The following is a 21,413-nucleotide window of genomic DNA, read 5'->3' on the forward strand; positions in this document are numbered from 1 at the left end:
CAGGAAACGCTGGAGAGACTATGTCTCTAGGCTGGCCTGGGAACGTCTTGGGAGAGCTGGACAATGTGGCTGGGGAGAGGGAAGTCGCGACCTCCCTGCTCTGGCTGCTGCCCCTGCGATCCAACTTCGGATAAGTGGCAGAAGATGGATGGATGGAATAAATCTCCAAGACCCCTTTATTGTTTAATAAGGTAGTCTTCTTTATCATATCTTAAGTTATTGACAGGTATGGAAAGATGAATGTGATTAATATCGTTATTTGGTTCTAGTTTTGTATTTTTCACCCTCACTGTTCCTTGATGTTGCCCGTTGTCATTCCTGATGTTGGTGTTGCGTGTTGTAGTTGTCGTTGTCTTGCTATATCCTGTCTTCTGCCTTTCTATTTATATTTATACTTGTATTTACATTCATATTTATTTCCTTTTTTTCCCTCTGACATTATAACTTTTACGCCCCTGTATGGGGATCCATAATGTTTATCTTATCTTATCTTATCTTATCTTATCTTATCTTATCTTATCTTATCTTATCTTATCTTATGATGAGAGAGAGATGAGATGAGAACAACTTTATTTATCCCGAAGGAAATTGTTGTGCCAGAGTGTCAAGCAAAAACATAACAGTAATAGATAATAGTAGGAAGGAAGAAGAATAAGAAATCCATTTAAGTAAAAATTGTCAAGGTTATAGCACGTGTTTTAAGGTCTTAAAGGCTTTATCTAAGGTCATATCTTATCTTATCTTATCTTATCTTATCTTATCTTATCTTATCTTATCTTATCTTATCTTATCTTATGATTTATGTGAATTAAGCCAAACCTACCTCCTTCACCCTGGAAGTTGGGGAGTGATGGAATGAGAACCTGGTGGAGGAAGAGGGGGCTGCTGTTTATCTTGATGGCTCCGGACAGAAGGCCCCCAAAGTAATAGATATACCTGGGAGGCAAAAGAGAGGAGGTGAGAAAAATAGTTATGATAAATAAGAAAAATGAATATGGTTAGAATGGTCCTGAGAATGCTAGGATTCAATTTTGAGCAATTCATGCAGCAGTATAGAAAAATTGAAACATCATACAGAGCGAAGTAGTTATGTCTTCAAGATGCAGGCAGACATAATTATGTTTTATCCATTTCCAAATATTTTCCCATACACAACTGCCTCATCGTATCACAAATAATTTCCTGTGCAATGTAGAGTGATCCAGGCCACCTCTTGGATCATTTTTATCACAATGGTTTTATACGTTGGAAAAGAATCATCTAAAAGGATTATTTCAGTCTGGACATTTGCTGCCGCCTGCCTTGCAGCGTGTAAAAATTGATGCGTTATCTTTTTCACATCAGTAATTACATGTACTAGCTTTAGGTTTCAAAGGGATTTTATTTTTCTGCTCCAAAACAACACATTTAGATGAATAGATTTGGAAAGAAGTCATTTTTTTCCTTACTAAGAATTAATTGTCTATATTTCCAACGTGAATTTGGATCTTGCAAATGCAGTTATCTTACATTAGCATGAGGATACATGGAAAACATGGAGAAGGTTATAGCCTTTTTGCGCAAGCCAAAGGCACAAAAACAGAGAAAATGACTAAAAGAAGTCAAATGACGTCACCGAGAAATCAATTTAGGATAATGAGAGTTGGGTATGTTCAGTTGTCTATTTGGTTTAAAGTGGATGAGTTGGGGAGCTGCAGTTAAATCCCTCCGTTTGGAAGGAGCCTGAATTCCAGGAGTGTAGCGGCTCTGCCAGGCTTCTCAGCCCATTCCTTTCTGGTTGGTGGTCGGAGGTCGACATCAGCATCAGCGGCACCAGAGTGACAAGTTGAAGGCTTGAAAAAAGAGCGCTCCCAACCGATTGGTCTGCTATTTGCTGTATCTGAATGTTAAAACTATGTCTGAAATGCAGATACAAATATTTCGATATGTATCTATATTATTAATTCTTGAAACATCTGGGGCGGCCATAGTTATGTCAGCTTGAGGAACCGTTCCAGACCGAGAACATGGCCATTTCATTAGATGTTTTCCGGGAAAGACTTTCTGCCATTTGCTTTAGTTACGTTCAGCATATTTACAACACACTACTAGTTTAACTCAAACCAAAACTCTTAGCATGACAAGGTTGTCTGCTTTGATATTACATTGCAGCAGCACGCCACATAAGATATTGATATTGTGATTATCAGAAAAATATATTTATTTAGTAAGATTTCACTAATTTAGAACACAATGTTTCACACATTTATTCTGTATTATAGTCTTTACGCTATGGATCAATTAGCATTTTAACAGTTAGACTTCATCCTGTGTTTGTCTCTCAGATACATGGAGGTCTGATCCCCCATCTCTTACCATGAATGAATGTCTTATAAGCAAAATGCATAAACATCCTACAACTGGTGTCTGAACAGCAAATATGCATGAATTTAGGAAAAAGTAATTTAAGATATGTATATTTAGTTCCTAATAACTAATAGCCACAATTAAACGGTAACATATTCAAGTCTAATGCTTTCAATTTTTTGAGTCAGCTCTTTACAGCAGCACTCTTATTTGTTCACTACTGGATGTTGAAAACATTTAGTGGTGAAGGTGTGACACTCCATGACACAGTGATGTCAGATCCCCGCATTCACTCCCTCTCCCCCCTCACAACGTTACACAGCCTCTACCTGTTTTGGGACGGCTGGAGGGAAGAGGACACCTTATCTTCGCAAAACTTCCTCATGGCAAGAGTACTGAGAGCCTGGTCCGCCCTGCAAAAACACCAACACACACACACACACACACACACACACACACACGCACACAAACATGCATTTATTTCCATTGTGGGACTTTCACCAGACTGGATGCCAGGACATACATGGAGAGGATACAGCTGGCACTGGCCACAGGATAAACCAGTTTCCACTGTTCCTGTTCAAAATCCACCGGGTGCAATTTATCGAAAGACTTATCAACAAAGGCTGAATGAAAATCATTGTGCTGCTCCTATTTGACCTGGCACACATCAGCAACAAGATATAATGCTTGACCGCCGCTTTAAAACATGTTGGGGAGAATCATTAAATTTGAATCCAGTATGTTTTTTTTTTTATATGTCAGACAGATTCTGACTGAGGAGAAAACGTGAGGCCTCACACACATACACACACGCACGCACGCACTTACCCTGCAGAGATTTTGCTGTAATGCATGTAGGCCGCAATAATCACGCCTGTCTTACCCTTGTTGCCCTGTAAGAGAGAGGGGGAAGTACTTTGAGGCTGTGTGAGGGATGATTTCTTAAAAGAAAGCTGATCTTTTACATTTTTTACAACATTAGTCCAGGGCAACGGAGCGACAGGCGGAAGGAGAAACAAGGACATGGTGGCACCCAGAGAAAAACAGTTTGAGCGCAAATTAAAAAGTTCCCTGTGGTGTTTTCTCACACCGGGTACTTCCTGACACATTCCAAAAACATTCCAGCTTCAAATTCCTATTGTGACCCCTCCAGATACCGTAATCAGGCTGCAGCTCTGCACACTCTGAAACCCTGTAACACAGTATGTGTGCGTGTCACTGTGCAGGATTCTCATTGACAATAACGTGCTTATGCTCATCTCTGGTTGTAATCTGCAGCAGCATGGAGAGAATTGCCCCGTAGCTGGAATGCTCTGGACAGTCAGACGACCACAGACGTTGCCTGGTTTTCGGGTTTAAATTGTCTTGAACAAAAACCAATAAATAAATGAGCCGTGGGAGCTGGTTGCTGTTTGGCAGCGGTGGGAAAGTAAAATTGCTTCCCTGAAAGGTTGACAATGGCAAATCCCTAAAGAATTGGGCTGAAACACAAGATTAAGTTTCATCCAGATGGATTAATTAACTTCCTGGCTCCCTTCTAGTGCTGCAATCATGGGTTTATTACAATGTATATTAACCACACTGTGATAACCAACACAATTTTGTAGCATCTTTTTGATTTAAATTTCAAGACCCCCACACCTGCCCGCCAGACAGTTTGACCCTCACAGAGTCAGGTCAGATCTTAAAAAGCATTGTTTCGCAAAAAACGGCTTTTGCTTTGCCAAGATGAATTTGTTTGGTTATGATTTTACTGTTTTAATTTATTAGGGAAGTCATTCCTTTAGGTTGTTTATTCATTTTTTACGCATGTTGTTATCATGTCACAATTGTCATACAGTTTACTAATATATTTTCATAAATCATCATTTTCAGCAAGTGAAAGGAAAACAAGTATAACCCAGTAAGAATTATGATCAATTCCTTAACTTGCTTTTCCTTTTTTCATGCTCATTAAATCATTATTTAATTTAAAATAATTTAATTATTACCTGTCTTCACCTACCTACATTATAAAGCGTTTAAACTTTCTAACAAACGATCTGGTATAGAGTATAAAGTTAAATGAGTGTTTACATAAATTAAATTAGCAAATTATGCAGGCATGAATAATCAAAATAACTTCTTTCATGGCTAATGTGTCATTTAGTAAATATGTTTTGAACCGTTTACAAGGCTCATGGTCATCTTTCAGTTTGAATGTTCTCCCCATGTCTGCGTGGGTTTCCTCCCACAGTCCAAAAATATGCCGCAGGCTGATTGGAAAAATATTGAAAATTGCCCAGATGTGCATGTGAGAGAGTGAATGGTTGTTTGTTTCGCCCTGTGATAGACAGGCGACCAGTCCAGGGTGTACCCCAACTTTCGCCTGATAGCAGCTGGGATAGACACCCGCATCCCCAGCAACCCTGAGTAGGATAAGCGGTTGACAATGGATGGATGGATGGATGGATGGATGTTCATCTTCCAAAGCGAGGAGCATTGAATAATTAATATAATATAAAAATATTTTTGCTCCAGCCACTTGATTTACTCTTTGGATTAGAATTATCATGTAATAAGTTTTTCAAACTAGTTGTATTCTAAATGCTATTAATATGAAAATAGTATTTAAGGGGTAGTCAGTTGGTGCTGGCAAGTGCAAAGGTGAATAGAGCCTGGGAAACACAAGAGCATCAGTCTGAAAAACCCCAGAGGATCCATGAACTCTGACCTTGCAGTGCAGGACCACCACATGCTGGGGGTCAGAGGTCAGCCACGTCTCCATGGTCTTACATATGGCACAAATCTTATCCAGAGGTGGAGCATGGAGGTCAGGCCAGCCAAAGTCATGAACCTTTTGGTGTACAGAGAGGGAGGAGACAGGGCATGTGATTTGAGGAGATTACATTTTAAAGCTGTGAAGTGAATTCTAAAGTCAGCGTTACGAGAAGGGCGAGAAGGTTTTTCGACCTTTGGATTCAGCCGGGTCAGATCGTGGCGCCGTTCAGAGAGATTGAGGAGCTTAAAGAGAGGAGACATTATATCAGGTACATTACATCACAACCAGCAAAATAATTCATATCATAATAAATGTATAAATACCGATCTTTAGAAGTTGGGTGTCGCTTTCAGTATTATTTCACAAACAAATATTAAACAATAAGAAATGAAGAAATTAGAAACCGCTTATTTTTCTCTTAAATATTTCAATAACCCTCATATTATGTTAAGGGTCAATTTGACCCATTTCACCCATTGACCCAATGGGTCAAATTGACCCTAAACATAATATGAGGATTAACTAATCATGCCTTCAGCTCTATAAACTGTTAAGTGTTCTAGGGTAACTTATGTAACCCTCTCTACTGTTCAGGCTCAACCCCTCCTTAAGGAGGCCCATGCCTTTTCCACAGAGACCACTACAGTAGCAGATACAGATGGGAGGGAGTCGTGAGTTGCTTCCTTACCAGAAATTTATCTTGATGTTTGGACTTGAGCATGGCTGCCACCTCCTTCAGGTTGAGCCGGTACCTCTGCTCCTCCAGCTTCGGTGGGAAGAAGACAGAGATGATCCTCTCCGTGATGTATGTCAGGTCAAAGTCGTAGTGGCGCTCCATCACTCGCTCCATCACCCGGTCCACACTGAAGCTCCTGGAGGAAGCAGGCAGTGTAGGTCAGGTTGTGGTGAAGAAGGGAACTAGTAAACATACGAGTTATTACGGACTCAACCGGAACGAGGGATGGAGGTGTAAACTGTGTGTGACAGGGGGGGCAGATAAATGCCTATGCAAGACTAGCACTGAATCACCAGGATGGAATAATCCATTACAATCATTGGTCAGGTCCATTCATTGACCAATACATGACTCAATTTACATTTTTGCAAAACAGTAACGGGTATTAATTTGCCCCTACTTTTATCTTAACATTGTCGAAATTCAGCTCAATGCAAAATTTGGATGAAACCGATAATTAAAACAAATAAATAAAATATTTTTTAAACAGATTACTTATTTTCAAATGTTTCATTTCAATATTGATAATGCTATACATATACAGTATACACACACTATATACATATAGTGTGTGTGTAGAGTGATACAGAGATACAGAGAAGATGGAAGGTTGATTTGCCGTGGCGACCCCTGACGGGAAAAGCCAAAAGGAGATAAGTGGTATGTTTTGATACATTTTTTTTCCTGATTGTTAGGTTATATCTTTAATTTAGATAGTTAATTTGATGCAATATCAAAAGGAATTGTTTTGCAGAAATTGTTTTCTTTTGAACTTAGTAATGGGATTTTCCTAATGGTGGATCAGATGGATTTACTGACAGGAAAAGATGACATGCAATTTAAATTAAAAAAAAAAAAGATCCACACCGTCTCACTGACCAAAGCATAACACAAACCTTACATAAACACTAAAAATCAGACTTTTAATTCTACATTGTCTGCATTAACCCTCATATTATGTTAAGGGTCAATTTGACCCATTTCACCCATTGACCCAATGGGTCAAATTGACCCTTAACATAATATGAGGGTTAAGGCAGTAATTACCATCTAAAGTTTCCGATTATCCAACATTCTGACTGCATTATTATTAAAGTAAGTTGGCCTTTAGAGTGAGGAAGGGCAAAAGATCGGGAAAATAAAGGACACTTAAAGCAAAGTATTCAGCCTGATTTGAAAGGAAAAACCTTAATTCTATGTGAAGTAAGATGGAGGCAGTGTTGTTATAAATGGCTGAAATTTACCTTGGCAAGGTGTTCCTCTGTTTGTTGTAAGTCAGAGATTTGGTGGAACCCTATGGGAGGACAAATGCATTATACATCGTAATACAGTATAGTACTCTTGAAAGTGGAGTCTTATCCAAAATTCAAAAACTATGTATTCTTTGTTTACCATTACAATATTCAAACTCAAAAATATTGTAAAGTATGAATGTCTTCAAGGCTTTTGTAAAATCATCCTCAAGAAATACCATGGTGATATTTTTTCTTGATGATAAGTGAAATTAATGATCAGCCAATGCACTTACAAATTGTACTTATGCATACAATTTCCAATTGAATAAACAAAACCTACTATTAACTCATGATACAGCGTCTAGCCAAAATTTTCATTTACATGCAGTTAGATTTTTAGAATTCATTTAGAACCTTTCATTAACAAAAGTAAGAGATTTAAAACATTTTAAAAAGCCATTTCATCATGTATTGCAACTCTGTTTCCCCTAATATGGTAACAGCATTTTGATCTGTATGAGTCTTTAAAGGGAAGTGAGCTGGGATCCCTCAAAAACACAAGAAAGTTGTTTTAAATTTGTTTTAAATCACATTCATTGACCCATAAAGCGGTTCCACCGTGTTTTTTAAGGGGGTGAACGACAGGGGACACAGGGGGGGGGGGGTATGGTTTATTCACCAGATGCTGGACGTGTCGGGCCGGTGTGGTTCCCCTGCGCTGCTGGAGGGAAAAGGAGAGGGTGGATCAAGACAGAGGAACATCGGGAGAAAACAGAAGACAGTTTGAGTGAGAGGGTTCGAGAGGGAGGGAGAAGTAGGAGTAGGAGGGGATGGAGGAAGGAAAAGAGAGTTAATTAAACAAACAGACTCTCTAATGGATAAACACGACTACTTCCGAAAGCAACAAAAACATTATGTTTTTCTTTTGCACCGGATCTCTGCGGCACAGCGTGCTTTTTTCTTTTTAGGAAAGCAATACCTTGCAGCTAAGCATAGACAAAAGGGATAAACTGGTGCAGCACTATCTTGAGGGAAGAAAAGTCAAGATTATGTGAAGGACTTACCAGGTCATTGGAGGGAGCTGGGTTGCATGCTGTGGTCACCTGAAAAACACAGACAGACACATGAGAACACATAAACTCCTTTTTGCTTAAAGATGAAGTGAAAAGGTCACGGCTTCGAGACGATTGGACACAAGTAATCCCTCAGACAATAGGAGAGAGATGGTAGAATCCACAAAAAAAACCTGTATGACCAACTGATCCTTCGCGTTCGCTTTCATTCACAGTCCAGTATCATATTTTGTATATACAATTAAAGGTTGAAGAAAATATGGTTGGGTGTTCTGGGTGATGGTACTTTTTTTCCCAGAGAAATCTAGTTTCAAGCTCCTTTAAGTCAATAAGAAACACTGGGCATATTTTTTGATGCGGTGATGTATGGAGGACATATTTCAAATATGTTTGAAATTTTATATTTGAAATTCCTATGGTTGTGGTGAGGTGCTTTTGAGCCACTCTGTCATTTTTAGATTCAAGTGAATTTACGTTTGGCTTTTCTTCATTATTTTAATTTTTATTTTCATGTGTTTCTTGCTCCAAGCAAGATTGAAATGAAGAGCTTCCAAAAGTTGTCTTTCACAGAGATGTCCTGTAATTGTGCCCGTTTGTTTTTGGGAGTTTTGAATGTCACAGCGTATTCAGATATGACATTGGATGTGATTTTGTGCATCAATCGAAGCATGAATTCTTATTTTCTAGCTTAAAACCTTGCATTTCATACAAACTGACAGGGTACAGTGATGAGCCTCTTCTCTGTTTCTAAATTCCATATCCATGGATATTTTCATTCAGGCATGGCACATCAAATTATTCCTGCAAAGACTGAGATGTGCAGACAGTCAACCAACTTCGAAAAGGTAATGAAAAAAAAAAAACTCTCCAATTTTTTTCCCCTATCAAGATTTTTTTTAATGTCACTCTAGAAAACTGATGGATATGCCTAAATAAAAAAAGATAAAAAAATGACTGAGACAGTATACAACAACATACCATATTTCAAATGCAAAAAAACAAAACATAAAACAAACAAAAAAAAAACCTGACTACTGGATGGTTGTGCTAAAAAAAGAGACCACATCTTATAAAAAAAAAAATAAAAAAAAAATAAAAAAAAAAAATCAAGCAGGATTTTTTGACAAAGCAACAGAATGTCACAAGTTTCACGTCCAGGAAACACAGAGCGCTGCCAAAAGACTGAAAAGAGCCCTGACACTTTATGTACCAGGTAGAATAGTCTGTAAAAGGCCAGAGGTTGGACAAAGGAGAGCTATTTTGGAACAGTGTAAGGAAAAAGAAGATTAGCAACTTGCAGCCACACTTTATCATACGATTTTTTTAAATATGCTTTCCATGTCATTGTTTCATTTTCCTATTATGAAGCTTCTTGTTAGCTTTTACAAAGGGTCTATTTCACGGACTGAGTATCAGGCAACCATTGCAGTCACAGAGCAGAGGAGGGGAGGATAAAGAAAGATATGTAATGTCTGCCGATAATAAGTACAGCATCATGATATCTTTAAAAACTATATGGACCCGTTGTGGTGGTGTTGTTTGTGGTGAGTGAAAACCAAAAGCATGCATTTGACTGGAACTCCTCAAAACATAAAGTCAGACAGCTGCAGAAAACCCCGAGAGAGAAACTTTAACACACGCACGCACGCATGCAAAAGGGCAAAAAACACGGGGACATTTCCGATTGGCTGCTCTGCTATGGGCCTCTGTGTCGGTGAACTGTGACCAAGGGAAACAGGAGTTTAGCAGCAGCCCTAATGAAGGGGACTGCAGGGCCACAGCCCAGATTACGTAACAAATGCAAGACACGGACAAACACACGTGAACACAAAGCACTGTTCCCGCCATGGTGCTCTTTTTGGACTGTTTATTTGGGTACAGGAAAAGGGCATGGACTTGTGTATCTCATTGTGCGCAAAAGGGAAGTCTCAAAGGCCCTGAACCCTGGGGTGTGACACCGCAGTGTGTATTTGAGTGTGTGCTGCTGTTGCTTATGTATAACGACATGAAACAACAGGAAAGCACAGGAGAAGATAATGAGCTAAATGAAGACCTGGGTTTCTGAAGGAATTAGCTAAAATGCGACAATCATATGAGTCACTGGACTTTGTTCCTAAGCGACCCAGTCAGGGAATTTATGATTTTCCATCTCTACACACATCTAATCTTGCACTGTGTTGTGGTTTGTTTTCATTCCAAGCCTGAACTGGATTCCTCACCAGATAGCTTGTGGGTGCAGTACAGCTGAAATGGCTCCCCATGATTGGAATCCTTTGCTTTTTTTTTTTTTTTTAATAACGTCTGTGAACACTGTGAAAACTAAGGAAGTTTGAAGGGGGCTCTGTCAGAACATATGAAACTCATTCGTAATGATAAAAATGTGGCTTTCAATTGCTCCTTAAACTTTGTAGGGTCTGACTTTTGGGGCGCCAGCAAAACTTTACATCCTGCATGGTACATCCATTATCTTGCAAACAAACTAAAATAGACATTTTGATGAAGAGGAAGGCTTTTATCTCCTCTGCAGTCTCCTGTGTCACTCTGGACAGGGGCGACATACCTGCCAGTCTCTCAGGCATTGAGCCAAAAGCTTTGTTCAGAGCTACTTATGGAGTTGAACGAATGGATATTGAGTGTCCCTTTTTTTCCCCTTCCCCAGTTAGTTTGCATAAAAGCTGGATTGTAGATAATTGTGCGGATAATTTATATTTTGACAACATTCAAAATACACAAATGGTAAATATTAAAAGTCTGATATGTGACCATGAGTAAAAATGCAATGAAAGTACACATACTATTTGACCTTTTATCAGTTTCCACAAACTTTAATCATACAATTTTTACCACAAATTGGTGATCTACAGCAGATGATACTGTTTTGTATTTGTTGATTACATCATGACTGGAAAGCATATAAAACATTCTGCCTAAGAATTGTCATGCTTTTTTTTTTTGTTTCCAGAAGAGCCTCTAAATTGCTGCACTGTTTACAATAAAAGGCATATCAGGTAACACTGTATATATTCTTCAGGTCATGTGATGGTTGAGGGAATCCCAGACTTAGGAGGGCAGTATAGAGGGATGAACCTGGAGAGTCCTTAGAAAGCGGGAGATTATGTTACCGGGTGAGCAAGTGCCTCACTTTCTTTGTGGGTCTTGATATCCACTCAAAAGCGGCAAACGTAATTGTGAAATTTGCTGGTATAACGGGATAGGACGGCAATCCAACTAGCCTTTAACAAGAAAACCCAAAACCCTCTGCATCATGCTGGTTTCAGTCTGTCACTCGGCCAAACCCGGCAAAAAGAGGAAAGTACAGTTGACACTGTTTCAAATTTCCAGTAATTATAGCAACGGTTTCACAGTTTTGACTGTATTCCATGCACCAGGAATCCAGCTTTACCTGGGCTCTGGTTCACCATTAACTCCACTTTTATTCAGCCTGTTAAAAACCTGAAACTATTCATCCTTCCCAGCGTTAACTCCACTCCCCTCTTTCCCAGTGCCTGGCGAAGGGGCCTGTGGAGGGAAGCCGCTAAACCAGAACAAACACCAGACCAGATTCCATCTCCCCGGGCCAAAACTTACGCATAAACTTCCTCAAAGCTGCCGTCCACCCACCTCCTTTCTTTCCCTCTTGCTTCCTTTTTTTCTCATCTTCGCTGCTCTCCGGTTATCTGTCACGGGGGTCTCCTTTAGCTGCATCCTCGTGTTTTTATGCTTGTTCTTTCTCCCAGTACTTGCTTTTTCCCCCAGTACTTGCTTTTTATGTACCTTTCTCTCTTCAGATTTCGACTTCCTCCCTCGTGTTTTTGTTCTTGTTACCCTCATCTCCCTTCCTCCCGGCTAAGAGCTTTCTCATCCCTTCTCCTCTGTCAGTCCAATTTCTCTTAATCACCCTTCTCTTTGTCCCTCCTCATCACTCTCTATTTACTCCTATCCAACCTCCTCCTGCCAATCCCAATACTTCCTTCCTCCTCCTTCCCTTTCTCCTCAAATCTGTTTCAAACAAAACCTTCCTTGTTTGGCTTCCTTTGGCCTCCGTGCTTTTTTTTAAACAAAAACTGTGTTCATTACGGCTTTTACATCTTCACGGCCCTGGTCAAGGAGTATCTCAAAACTGAAGGGTCACAAAGTCTGACTCCCACATGTCCTTCAGTAAGTAAATATCCATGAAAATGGCCGAGACCTTGTTCTGACTTGCAGTGGACAAAAGAGCTGCTGACATGAAAACAAACACCCAAGTAGTTTAATAGTAATAAACTTTGACGTGACAAAAAAAAAATCAAATATTTACTTTTATTCTTCTTCTCTGTATATTCTTTTATTCCCCTTTCCACAGCCTTCTCCTAAACTCACAGTAAAACTCCCTATTCCTTCTTCCCTTCTTGTCCTCTCCCAGGTGGGTCCAGCTGACGACACTCTGACCCCCATTACCTTCTCTTCACCCCCCCACCGTCTTTCCTCCATCTCATTTCCCAGCCTTCTATGCTTTTCCTATCAGTTTATTTCTCACAGCTGCAGAGGCCGTAACTCCTCCAACTCTTTATATGTACTTTGATCGAACCAAGCCGGAGGGAGTGCGGCGAATGGATAATGCGCAGGTCTTTCCTCTCAACACATGCCTGTAGAGGGTTGGCGTGGCAGAGGCTTTGGTATGTAACATCCTCTACATACTCTGCGAGATGTGAATTTTTTTTCTTGCTCCCAGGGCTCTGAGAACAGGAAAAAAGTTCTTTCTGTCCATATTTCATATATAGAAAGAAACTGAAGTGGATAACTCTGGGAAAGTCCTCATTGGCATCACGCGTGCTAAGGATTGGAGGAATCTGACAGAAACAGTGGCAGTGGTAGAAAGTGAAACAGTGATGTTAGTGGTCACGTCAGAGTGTTTAATTTGAGTGTAGTTTAAGTGGTAACATGATATAACAAACCGTCGAAAAAAAAAATCTCGCATTCAAGTGTTATCCGCTAAAAAAGTAGCAATTACACTCGGAGACGCTCATATTTAGTCAGTATCAACTTCCCCAGTCTTGTTTTGCTTATGTTTGCAAGCTCGCTAATGAGAGCTGATGACCAAACTGCATGTTTTTGTTAAAGTAATAAAAATAGAATGTTTATGTTTCACTGCCTTTTCAAAAAATCCGCAGTATAAGAAATATAGTAAAATAAGTTTTGTTGTAAGACCATTTTATTTCTGATCCTTGTAAAAGTAGTAAAGTTAAGAAGAGGAAAGCCAGCTTTGTATGCTAGAATCAGTTATTGTCCTCTTTGCGAGAAATGAAGGCATAAATCCTACATTCTTGCGGTAATAATTCAGATTTGATTTGACATTTAATATTGTGTGTTGAGTAAAAACGGTCAGTACACATCCTAATTAAACCATATCCCCTGTTTTGCTCCAAATGAAAGTGTCTCTTTCTTTGGTGGATAGCTTCAGGCTTATTAGTCCTGCCATACCATAATCCCTCTTGGGAGAATCAGTGCAAGCACACTGATGAAAGTCACACTGAATCAGCACCGAAAGCTGCGGCGGACTGTGACCCCGTTGCTTTCATCAATGCCCTTATCATGGAACAAGTAAAAAAACGGGAACAGAGAGCAGTGATATTTTGAAACAACAAGACGGCAGCGGGTGATGACTGAGAGAACAGCGCTGATGTAACAGGTGCGTCCGCACCAATGACAAGCAACAGACATCCTACGGATACGATGAGATTACAAAAATAAAGGATAACACAGACTCTCAGACTACTGCCTTTACTTATTATTCCAGCCAAATGTGTGTCTGGTCCTGAGACTTATGAAATAGCAGCTGCTCAACTCAGAAAAACAGCTCTGATGAATTTCCCAGCGATATTACCAACGCCAGGGGGACATTTATTTAGCTCTAACACCTGTTTTCTGCTTTAAATCCCCAAATGGATGAACAGTAGAGAGGAATGTATGTTAAAAGTTATCTGAGCCAAACAAAAGCATTTTTGAATGGGTACTTCAGAAGAAGCAGGAGTATGTATCCATATCACGTTGGGAGGTTTGGCAGTCATACACTAAATAATTTCACATGTTTTTTAACCATTTAGTAATTTCACAACATCTGTTTCCTGATACATCAGGGTTGAACGAAAGTGGAAAACCTTTGCTTTTCCACCAACAGTGTAATTTTTTTTGTGTCTGAGGAAATCTGAGGAAGCTTTAGGCTCAGAAACAATTATTATGTTTACTGCATGTCACACCATGTGAGGTGAGATGACTTTTGGTGTGAAGTGTGCAATAGCAATTTAACTTATGATATATATATATATTATTAGACAAGCTGCCTTTTTTGAGGATTAATTTTGTTATTGTACAAGTACAGTGCTCTTGGTCAATCCAAAATGTTAAACCCTCAAACCTGAACATTTGAGTAGTAAAAGTGAAGTTTGGGCTTTTTTTTAAGAGAATATCTATATGTACAACATTATTAGGCGACTATTATGGCGCAAAATAATTATGCCAACTGAATGAAAAACAAAGATTTTCCCATCTCACTTGTTTATTTTCACCTGTCAGTTTCTTGATCTGGTCAGAATCAATTTTTTTGTGCAGCCCGCAATCACAGCCTCACAGACACCGATCAGAGAGGTGAGTTGTTTACCTTCACTGTAAATTTCCTGCTTCAGAAGGGCCCAAAATTTCTCAATAGGATTTAAGTCAGGTGAAGAAGGGGGCCATGTCATTGGATTTTCATCTTTAAGGCCTTTACTGGCCAGCAGTAGGTCTCAGTAGGTCTTGATTTTGAGTCAATTTTCAACCAGAAAAGGTCCAACTAGCTCATCTTTAATAATACCTGCCCATACTAGTACCCTACATCCACCTTGTTTGCATCTGAGTTGAGGTGGAGCTCTGTGTCCGTTACTGAACCAACCACGGGTTCATCCATCTGGTCCATCAAGAGTCACTCTCATCTCATCAGTCCCAATTACCTATGAAAAATCTGTCCTCAGATATTTCTTGGCCCGTTCTTGATGTTTCAACTGATGTGTCTTGTTCAGAGGTGGTTGGGTTTCACCCTTTCTTACCTTGCCCATGTCTCTGAGAATTTTTGACTTCTCAGAGTCAGTCAATCTCTTTTTTGGGCCATTTTTCCTGTGGACAAGAATCTGCCTAATAATTATGCACACCTTGATATAGGGTTTTGATCTCCTTAGGCCACAGCCTCCCTCCTTCCATGAATACACATTACCTGATATGCATTAAATCCACTAAGAATTATACAGCTTGGAGTTGAAAATTGTGGATAAAATGATGATATGGTCAAAAAAATCACTTGCCTAATAATTGTGCACACAGTGTATATAGGAAAATCATAACACTATAATGTGTGCAGAGGAAAAGGTATCAAACTCAAGGCACGTCATAAGTTCACTCCATCTATTGCTGTCCCCAAATTAATGGCTGCTTGTATTGAAGATCCGATCTGGCCATTTAGGAGAAAGTTAGGAGGGATGTCGATATCTTCTTCTTGTGGCAACTAGACTTGAATTTCTTCACTTGACAATGTTTCAGAATTCAGGGTTGAAGAAGCCTCTTGAATGGGGAGTGAAACGTCTTCAAATGAAGAAATTCAAGTCCAGTTGCCACAACAAGAAGATTTCTACAAAAATCACCTGGGTGACAGAGAACCTCTACAGATAAGTTAGGAGGGATCTTCGTAGACAATACAAAATACAAGTATGCAACGACAGACAATTTTTCTGGTTTCATTTCTTGTGTGCATTCATTTTTAATTCGGTCATTTGGAGTCTGCTCTCGGGGAACAAGATCAGCTCCTCTCTGTATTTGGTTTGAGAACAGTTTAAAAATGATAAATAAACCTCAGCTGGGAATCTACTGTCCCACTGATGAACAAAGATTTCACCATGGCTTTTAGACTTTACTATGACGTATACAATGGCTTTTGTCTTAGTCCTAATATAGAAGGTAGAAAGGGGTGTTATTGTCAGTATTTTTTTCCTCCTCTCCATAAACAGTGCTGTTCAGCTAAAGCTTTCACACTACTGAAGGGAGGATTTTTTTTTATTGATATCAAGAAGAATACTCATCACTTTGCCAGGATTTTAATTTCAGTTTTCACCCATATTATGGATTTGTTCCATCCTATAAAATACACAGTACTGCTATTCAGAGATGGAAATAGATACATACATGGTCAGGAAGAGGAAGCCAGCCTCTACTATAGTTGCATCACATGGCAGAGATGCCGACTATATTTTAGCCCTTGAAATCCAGACTAAAGAGACTTGTTTTGTTTTTAAGTGCAGCCTCATGGCGGGACTGGCCGGTGTCTCCCCGAGCCAGCCTCGGGGTGGGGGGGGGCACGGGCCGGTGTTTCCCTGAGCCGGTCCCAAGCCCAGATAAATGTAGAGTGTTGCGTCAGGAAGGGCATCCGGCATAAAACTTTTGCCAAAACCAAACATGCGAATTAATCATAACAGCCAGATCATACCGGATTGGTCTAGGCCTGGGTTAACAACGACCGCCATTGGCACCGATTACCCTCAGGGAACCAGTGGAAACTGGGCGACTGTAGGTCAAAGAAGGAAAGGAGGAAAGTGTGTTCGGAAGCAGAGAGAAGAGGAAAGGAAAGAGTCTGGGACTGAGAGTGGGGACTTTGAATATTGGGACTATGACAGGAAAAGGTAGAGAGATGATGCAGACATGATGCAGAGAAGGAAAGTGGATATACTGTGTGTCCAGGAGGAAAGGTAGTCAGGCTTAGAGGCTTAGAAGCAAGCTTTAAGTTGTACTATCATGGTACTGACAAGAAGAGAAATGGAGTAGGAGTTATCTTGAAGGAGGAGTTTGTCAGGAACGTTCTGGAGGTGAAAAGAATGTCAGATAGACTTATGAGTCTGAAACTGGAAATTGAAGGTGTGATGCTCAAGGTTGTTAGTGGCTATGCCCCGCAGGTGGGATTTGAGTTTGAGGAGGAGAAGTTCTGGAATGAGCTAGATGAAGTGATGCAGAATATCCCCAGAGATGAGAGAGTGGTAATACAACGAAGTTATGGGAAAGAGTAGTGGAAACTAGACTGAGAGCAGAAGTCAGCATTTGTGAGAAGTGCCATGGCTCCATATCTAGAAAGAGTAATAAAGATGCAGTATTGGCTCTGAGAATGCTAATAGAATAGTACAGAAAAGGCCAGGGGGAGCTGCATTGTGTGTTTGTAGACCTAGAAAATGCATATGATAGGGTGCCAAGAGAAGAACTCTGGTATTGTGTGAAGAAATTTCGACTGGCAGAGACGTATGTTAGACTGGTGCACGACATGTATGCTAGCTGTGAGACAGTGATGCAGTGTGCTGTGGGGGCAACAGAGAAGTTCACGGTGGAGGTGGAACTCCATCAGGGATCAGCTCTGAGCCCCTTCTTGTTTGCAGTGGTGATGGACAGGCTGACAGATGAGATTAGACAGGAATCTCCATGAACCATGATGTTTGCAGATGAAATTGTGATCTGTAGTGAGAGCAGGGAACAGGTTGAGGATAATCTAGAGAGGTGGAGGTATGTGCTGGAAAGGAGAGGAATGAAAGTTAGTCACAACAACACAGAGTACATGAATGTTAATGAGAGGAACTCAGGCAGAATGGTGAGGCTACAGGGAGTGGAGATCAAGAAGTTGGAGGATTTCAGGCCCTTGGATTCAACAGTCCAGAGCAACGGAGAGTGTGGGAGAGTGTGGAAAAGAGGTGAAAAGATGGGTTCAAGCAGGTTGGAATGGGTGGAGAAAAGTGCAAGGGTACTATGTGATAGAAGACTATCAGCCAGAATGAAGGAAAGGTGTACAAGACAAGAAAGGTGAGACCAACGATGCTGTATGGCCTAGAAACAGTTACAATGATGAAAAGACAGGAGGAAGGGCAAGAGGTCGCAGAGATGAAGATGCTGAGGCTCTCTTTGGGAGTGATCAAGGATGGCTGGGATCAGGAATGAGTCTATTAGAGGAACAGCACATGTTAGATGTTTTGGAGAGAAAGTCAGAGAAGACAGACTGAGATGGTTCTGAGACGTACAGAGGAGGGATAGTGAATATATTGGGAGACGGATGCTGGAACTGGAGCTGCCAGGCAGGAGGTCTCGAGGAAGACCAAAGAGAAGATTTATGGACATAGTGAGAGAGGATATGAAGGGAATTGGTGTGAGAGCGGAGGATACAGAGAATAGGGTTAGATGGAGAAGGTTGATTCCCTGTGGCGACCCCTGAAGGGAGAAAAGCTGAAAGGAGAAAAAGAAGAAGACTTGTTTTGTTTGGTTCTGGCTAGAAATCCAACTTTAATTTGCTTTGAGTGCAGCTGTACTGGAAGCGGGGGTGCTGAAGAGTAGATGAAAGGTTTCGAAGGATTTCTGTTTTAGTTACCACTTTTTGTGAATACATCTCTCCAATTAAATATCTTGTTTTTATCTTTTCTTGTGAGCTAGTGATTGAGAAGTCTGGCAGCACATTCAATGTTCATTTCAACAGCGTTTTTGAACCCCTATGCTCCCATGGAAATAGCCAATATCTTCTCCGCAATGTAAAGCGCTGAACGAATACCTTGAAGATAAACTGGTGGTCAAAAATGCAGATGGCTCCCCCTTTGAACAAACCTACACAACTAGTTTTATGGCATATAGTTGCTGGGCTTAGCTGTATATCTGGCCTTCAAATGCACCCCACATGTCTAATACCACTTAATCATGACAAGGTGGACTTCATGAGAAACTTTGAAAGTACCCAGATTAACACGAGGGGAGTTCAAGGCTTTGGTTAAGCAAAACCAACACCTATGGGGGAAACACTTCTATCCTCTGGACTTAAAAGTCCCATATTTGGTGCTTTTGTATGTGAAGCCGACTAACGAAGAATTTATCTGTATTTGTTTTCTTTTTTTCTTAATTTCTCACTCTTCTGCATGTTGTCGTCTCTCACCCTTTGTCTCTTGTTCCCACACTTTTTGTTTTGCATTGTAAGGAGAAAAATGGAGTCTCTGTTCGTGTTTCAGTCTCATTCCAAGCAGCTAAAAGCGAGGTTGAAGGCACTACAGATCAAACAGTCGCCCTTGGCGTGGCATTAATTGCCAACCGGGATGCAATTCTGTGTTATGGAGCTTGTGGTCCACAGTTATGACAGTACTGACACTGCAAACATACCATGAAGGTATGCAGATGGAAGACATGAAACAAGTATGCACACATGTTGCTGCTTGCACAGAGGGATTGAATGTGCATGTGGAGGGCCAAGGCACAATGGTCCCTTCCAGCCCCCACCAACCCTCCCCCCAAAGCCACACTGAGTTTGAGAGCTATAAATCCAGTACAAAAATAAATATGGGTAAATAAACACAGGCGGAAGACATGAGCTGCATTCAGATTGAGACTGATCAAGAATGGAAAAAATGTCTGTGAACAAGCCAACATAGAGCATTTTAACAGATGAACCCTTGCCTCCCTTGTGTCCTCTGTGGTCAGTCCTCCCTCTCATGCATTGGTCTCATTCTCAATCTGATGATAAGGAGACACACACCCAGGTTTCCTGTAAACATTGTTTTTATAACTATAGCAGCCTTCAGGCTGAATGGAATTTACCACAGACGCAAGCTCCGGTAAATATCTTTAATTTTTTTTAATCATCAAATTAAGGCCTGAGGACGCATGGAATAAGAAGATGCATTTATCACAGAAACATAACTGGGGGAGAGGGGGAGGCACATTTTTGTTTAATCAGAAACAGAGAAACGTCTATATAATAAATTGCTGACCACCGTGATCCAGTGTTTGACTAAATAGTTTTTGTGGCTTTGTCCTAATACTGTCATCCTCAAATCTGGATTCTGAACCAACCACATCTCCTTCAGGGTTTAAGAAAATGTTTATATTTATGTGTATGATCACTGCAGTGGAAGGAGAGAGAATTCTCTGTATTGTCCACAGTGAGCTGAGCCATGATCCTGACTGCTCCATGAAACAGGCTGCTAGAGTTTGATTTACACTCAGAATCCCCCTTTTTCCCTGCCGCATTTGTAGACTTCCTGTCATTAAATTTGTCTGAAGAGTTCACAGCACCACTGAACATTGGTTGAAGTGGATCATGTGGTTAAACGAAAAAGGATGGACAACAACCAAACCACATTTAGCAAAATACCTTGTTCGACGGTTAGATGTATTCAATGTTAAAATTTTCATAGATCTCATTATTGTCAGTGTTAAGCCTTTGTGAAGACTAAATATTAGGAGTTAAATGGTAACAACTATCCTTAATATAATAACAAAGCAATCCTTAATATGATTAAACTAAAATAACATACATTTAAGAAAGGTATGCATGACATTTTGAATTTAATTCTTAAAAAATGGCATTGCTTCACTCCATGCATATGCTTGAAATGCTAAGGAGTCAGAATAAGAAGCGGTCATTAAATATTTCAGAAAAACCTTAATTAACAGTGCAATGACTTAATTAAGATGTTTTTTTCAACTTTTTAAATCTAACTTGAGTACTCTTCATGAAGTGCACAGTGATTATGGTGGATTATAATCTGTGTCATATACTGCACTGCAGCTCTATTTAGATCCTCGTAAACGGAAATGTCCTAACATTTATTTTCCTATGGGTGTTTATGGTCAAGGCAAACCAAACGCAATGGGCAATTAGTTAGGCTTATGACCATGCTCAAACCACACACACACACACACACACACACACACACACAGAGCTGGCAGAGGCTCCACTTGGATGAGCTAATTGTCATGGTTATGGTTTTACACTCTCATCAACCAACGGTTGCTCACACACTTGTTCACTCCCTCACTCCTCCCACACTAACACACAAGCGTGAGCACACGCACACACAGAGTGAACTTGAAACACACCATTCTATATCAGCAATTGGCACGGATATCTGTGATATGAGAGCTGTGTCTACTCAACAGTAGACACAGACACCTCTTGCTGAATTTGGAAACCATGTAGTTGGACCTCTTTCATCCCTGATGACACACCAACTACAGGACTATTTGGCGGAGTGTTGGGCAAGCAAGAAGGAAAGAAGAAACCTGAGCTCAAGGCCTCAACCAGAGATAACCCAGTGGTAATCACATTTCTGAGATGCTTTTTAACAGTGGAATGAGACATCAACCAGCAAAGAAAATGAGTTTGCTCAGAGTCCATTTTCACTTTGATAAGATTTGTTGACGAAATGAAAGACTCACTAAAACATGAACCCAACTCACCACCAATG

At 40.3% G+C, this 21,413-nt stretch overlaps 1 protein-coding gene across 5 annotated transcripts in view; it reads right to left on the reverse strand.

The window, feature by feature from the left end:
• The window catches only part of tns2a (tensin 2a), a 62,369-nt gene that overhangs the window by 16,098 nt on the left and 24,858 nt on the right, over nt 1–21,413 (reverse strand). For 4 of the 5 annotated variants that reach the window (XM_086159933.1, XM_086159935.1, XM_086159936.1 and 1 more), the window contains exons 4-12: nt 8,146–8,184; nt 7,761–7,802; nt 7,091–7,140; nt 5,799–5,982; nt 5,302–5,352; nt 5,063–5,185; nt 3,178–3,242; nt 2,676–2,759; nt 824–936 (exon numbers count right to left, since the gene is read on the reverse strand). In XM_086159933.1, the coding sequence (XP_086016059.1) occupies nt 824–936; nt 2,676–2,759; nt 3,178–3,242; nt 5,063–5,185; nt 5,302–5,352; nt 5,799–5,982; nt 7,091–7,140; nt 7,761–7,802; nt 8,146–8,184 (751 nt within the window). The remainder of the gene's footprint in view (nt 1–823; nt 937–2,675; nt 2,760–3,177; nt 3,243–5,062; nt 5,186–5,301; nt 5,353–5,798; nt 5,983–7,090; nt 7,141–7,760; nt 7,803–8,145; nt 8,185–21,413) is intronic. The other variant, XM_086159934.1, reaches the window with a different exon arrangement.

Source organism: Fistularia commersonii, chromosome 14, assembly GCF_037954325.1.
Source record: "Fistularia commersonii isolate RoL2024-O1a breed Wild chromosome 14, RoL_Fcom_v1.0, whole genome shotgun sequence".
Classification (NCBI taxonomy): Eukaryota; Metazoa; Chordata; class Actinopteri; order Syngnathiformes; family Fistulariidae; genus Fistularia; species Fistularia commersonii.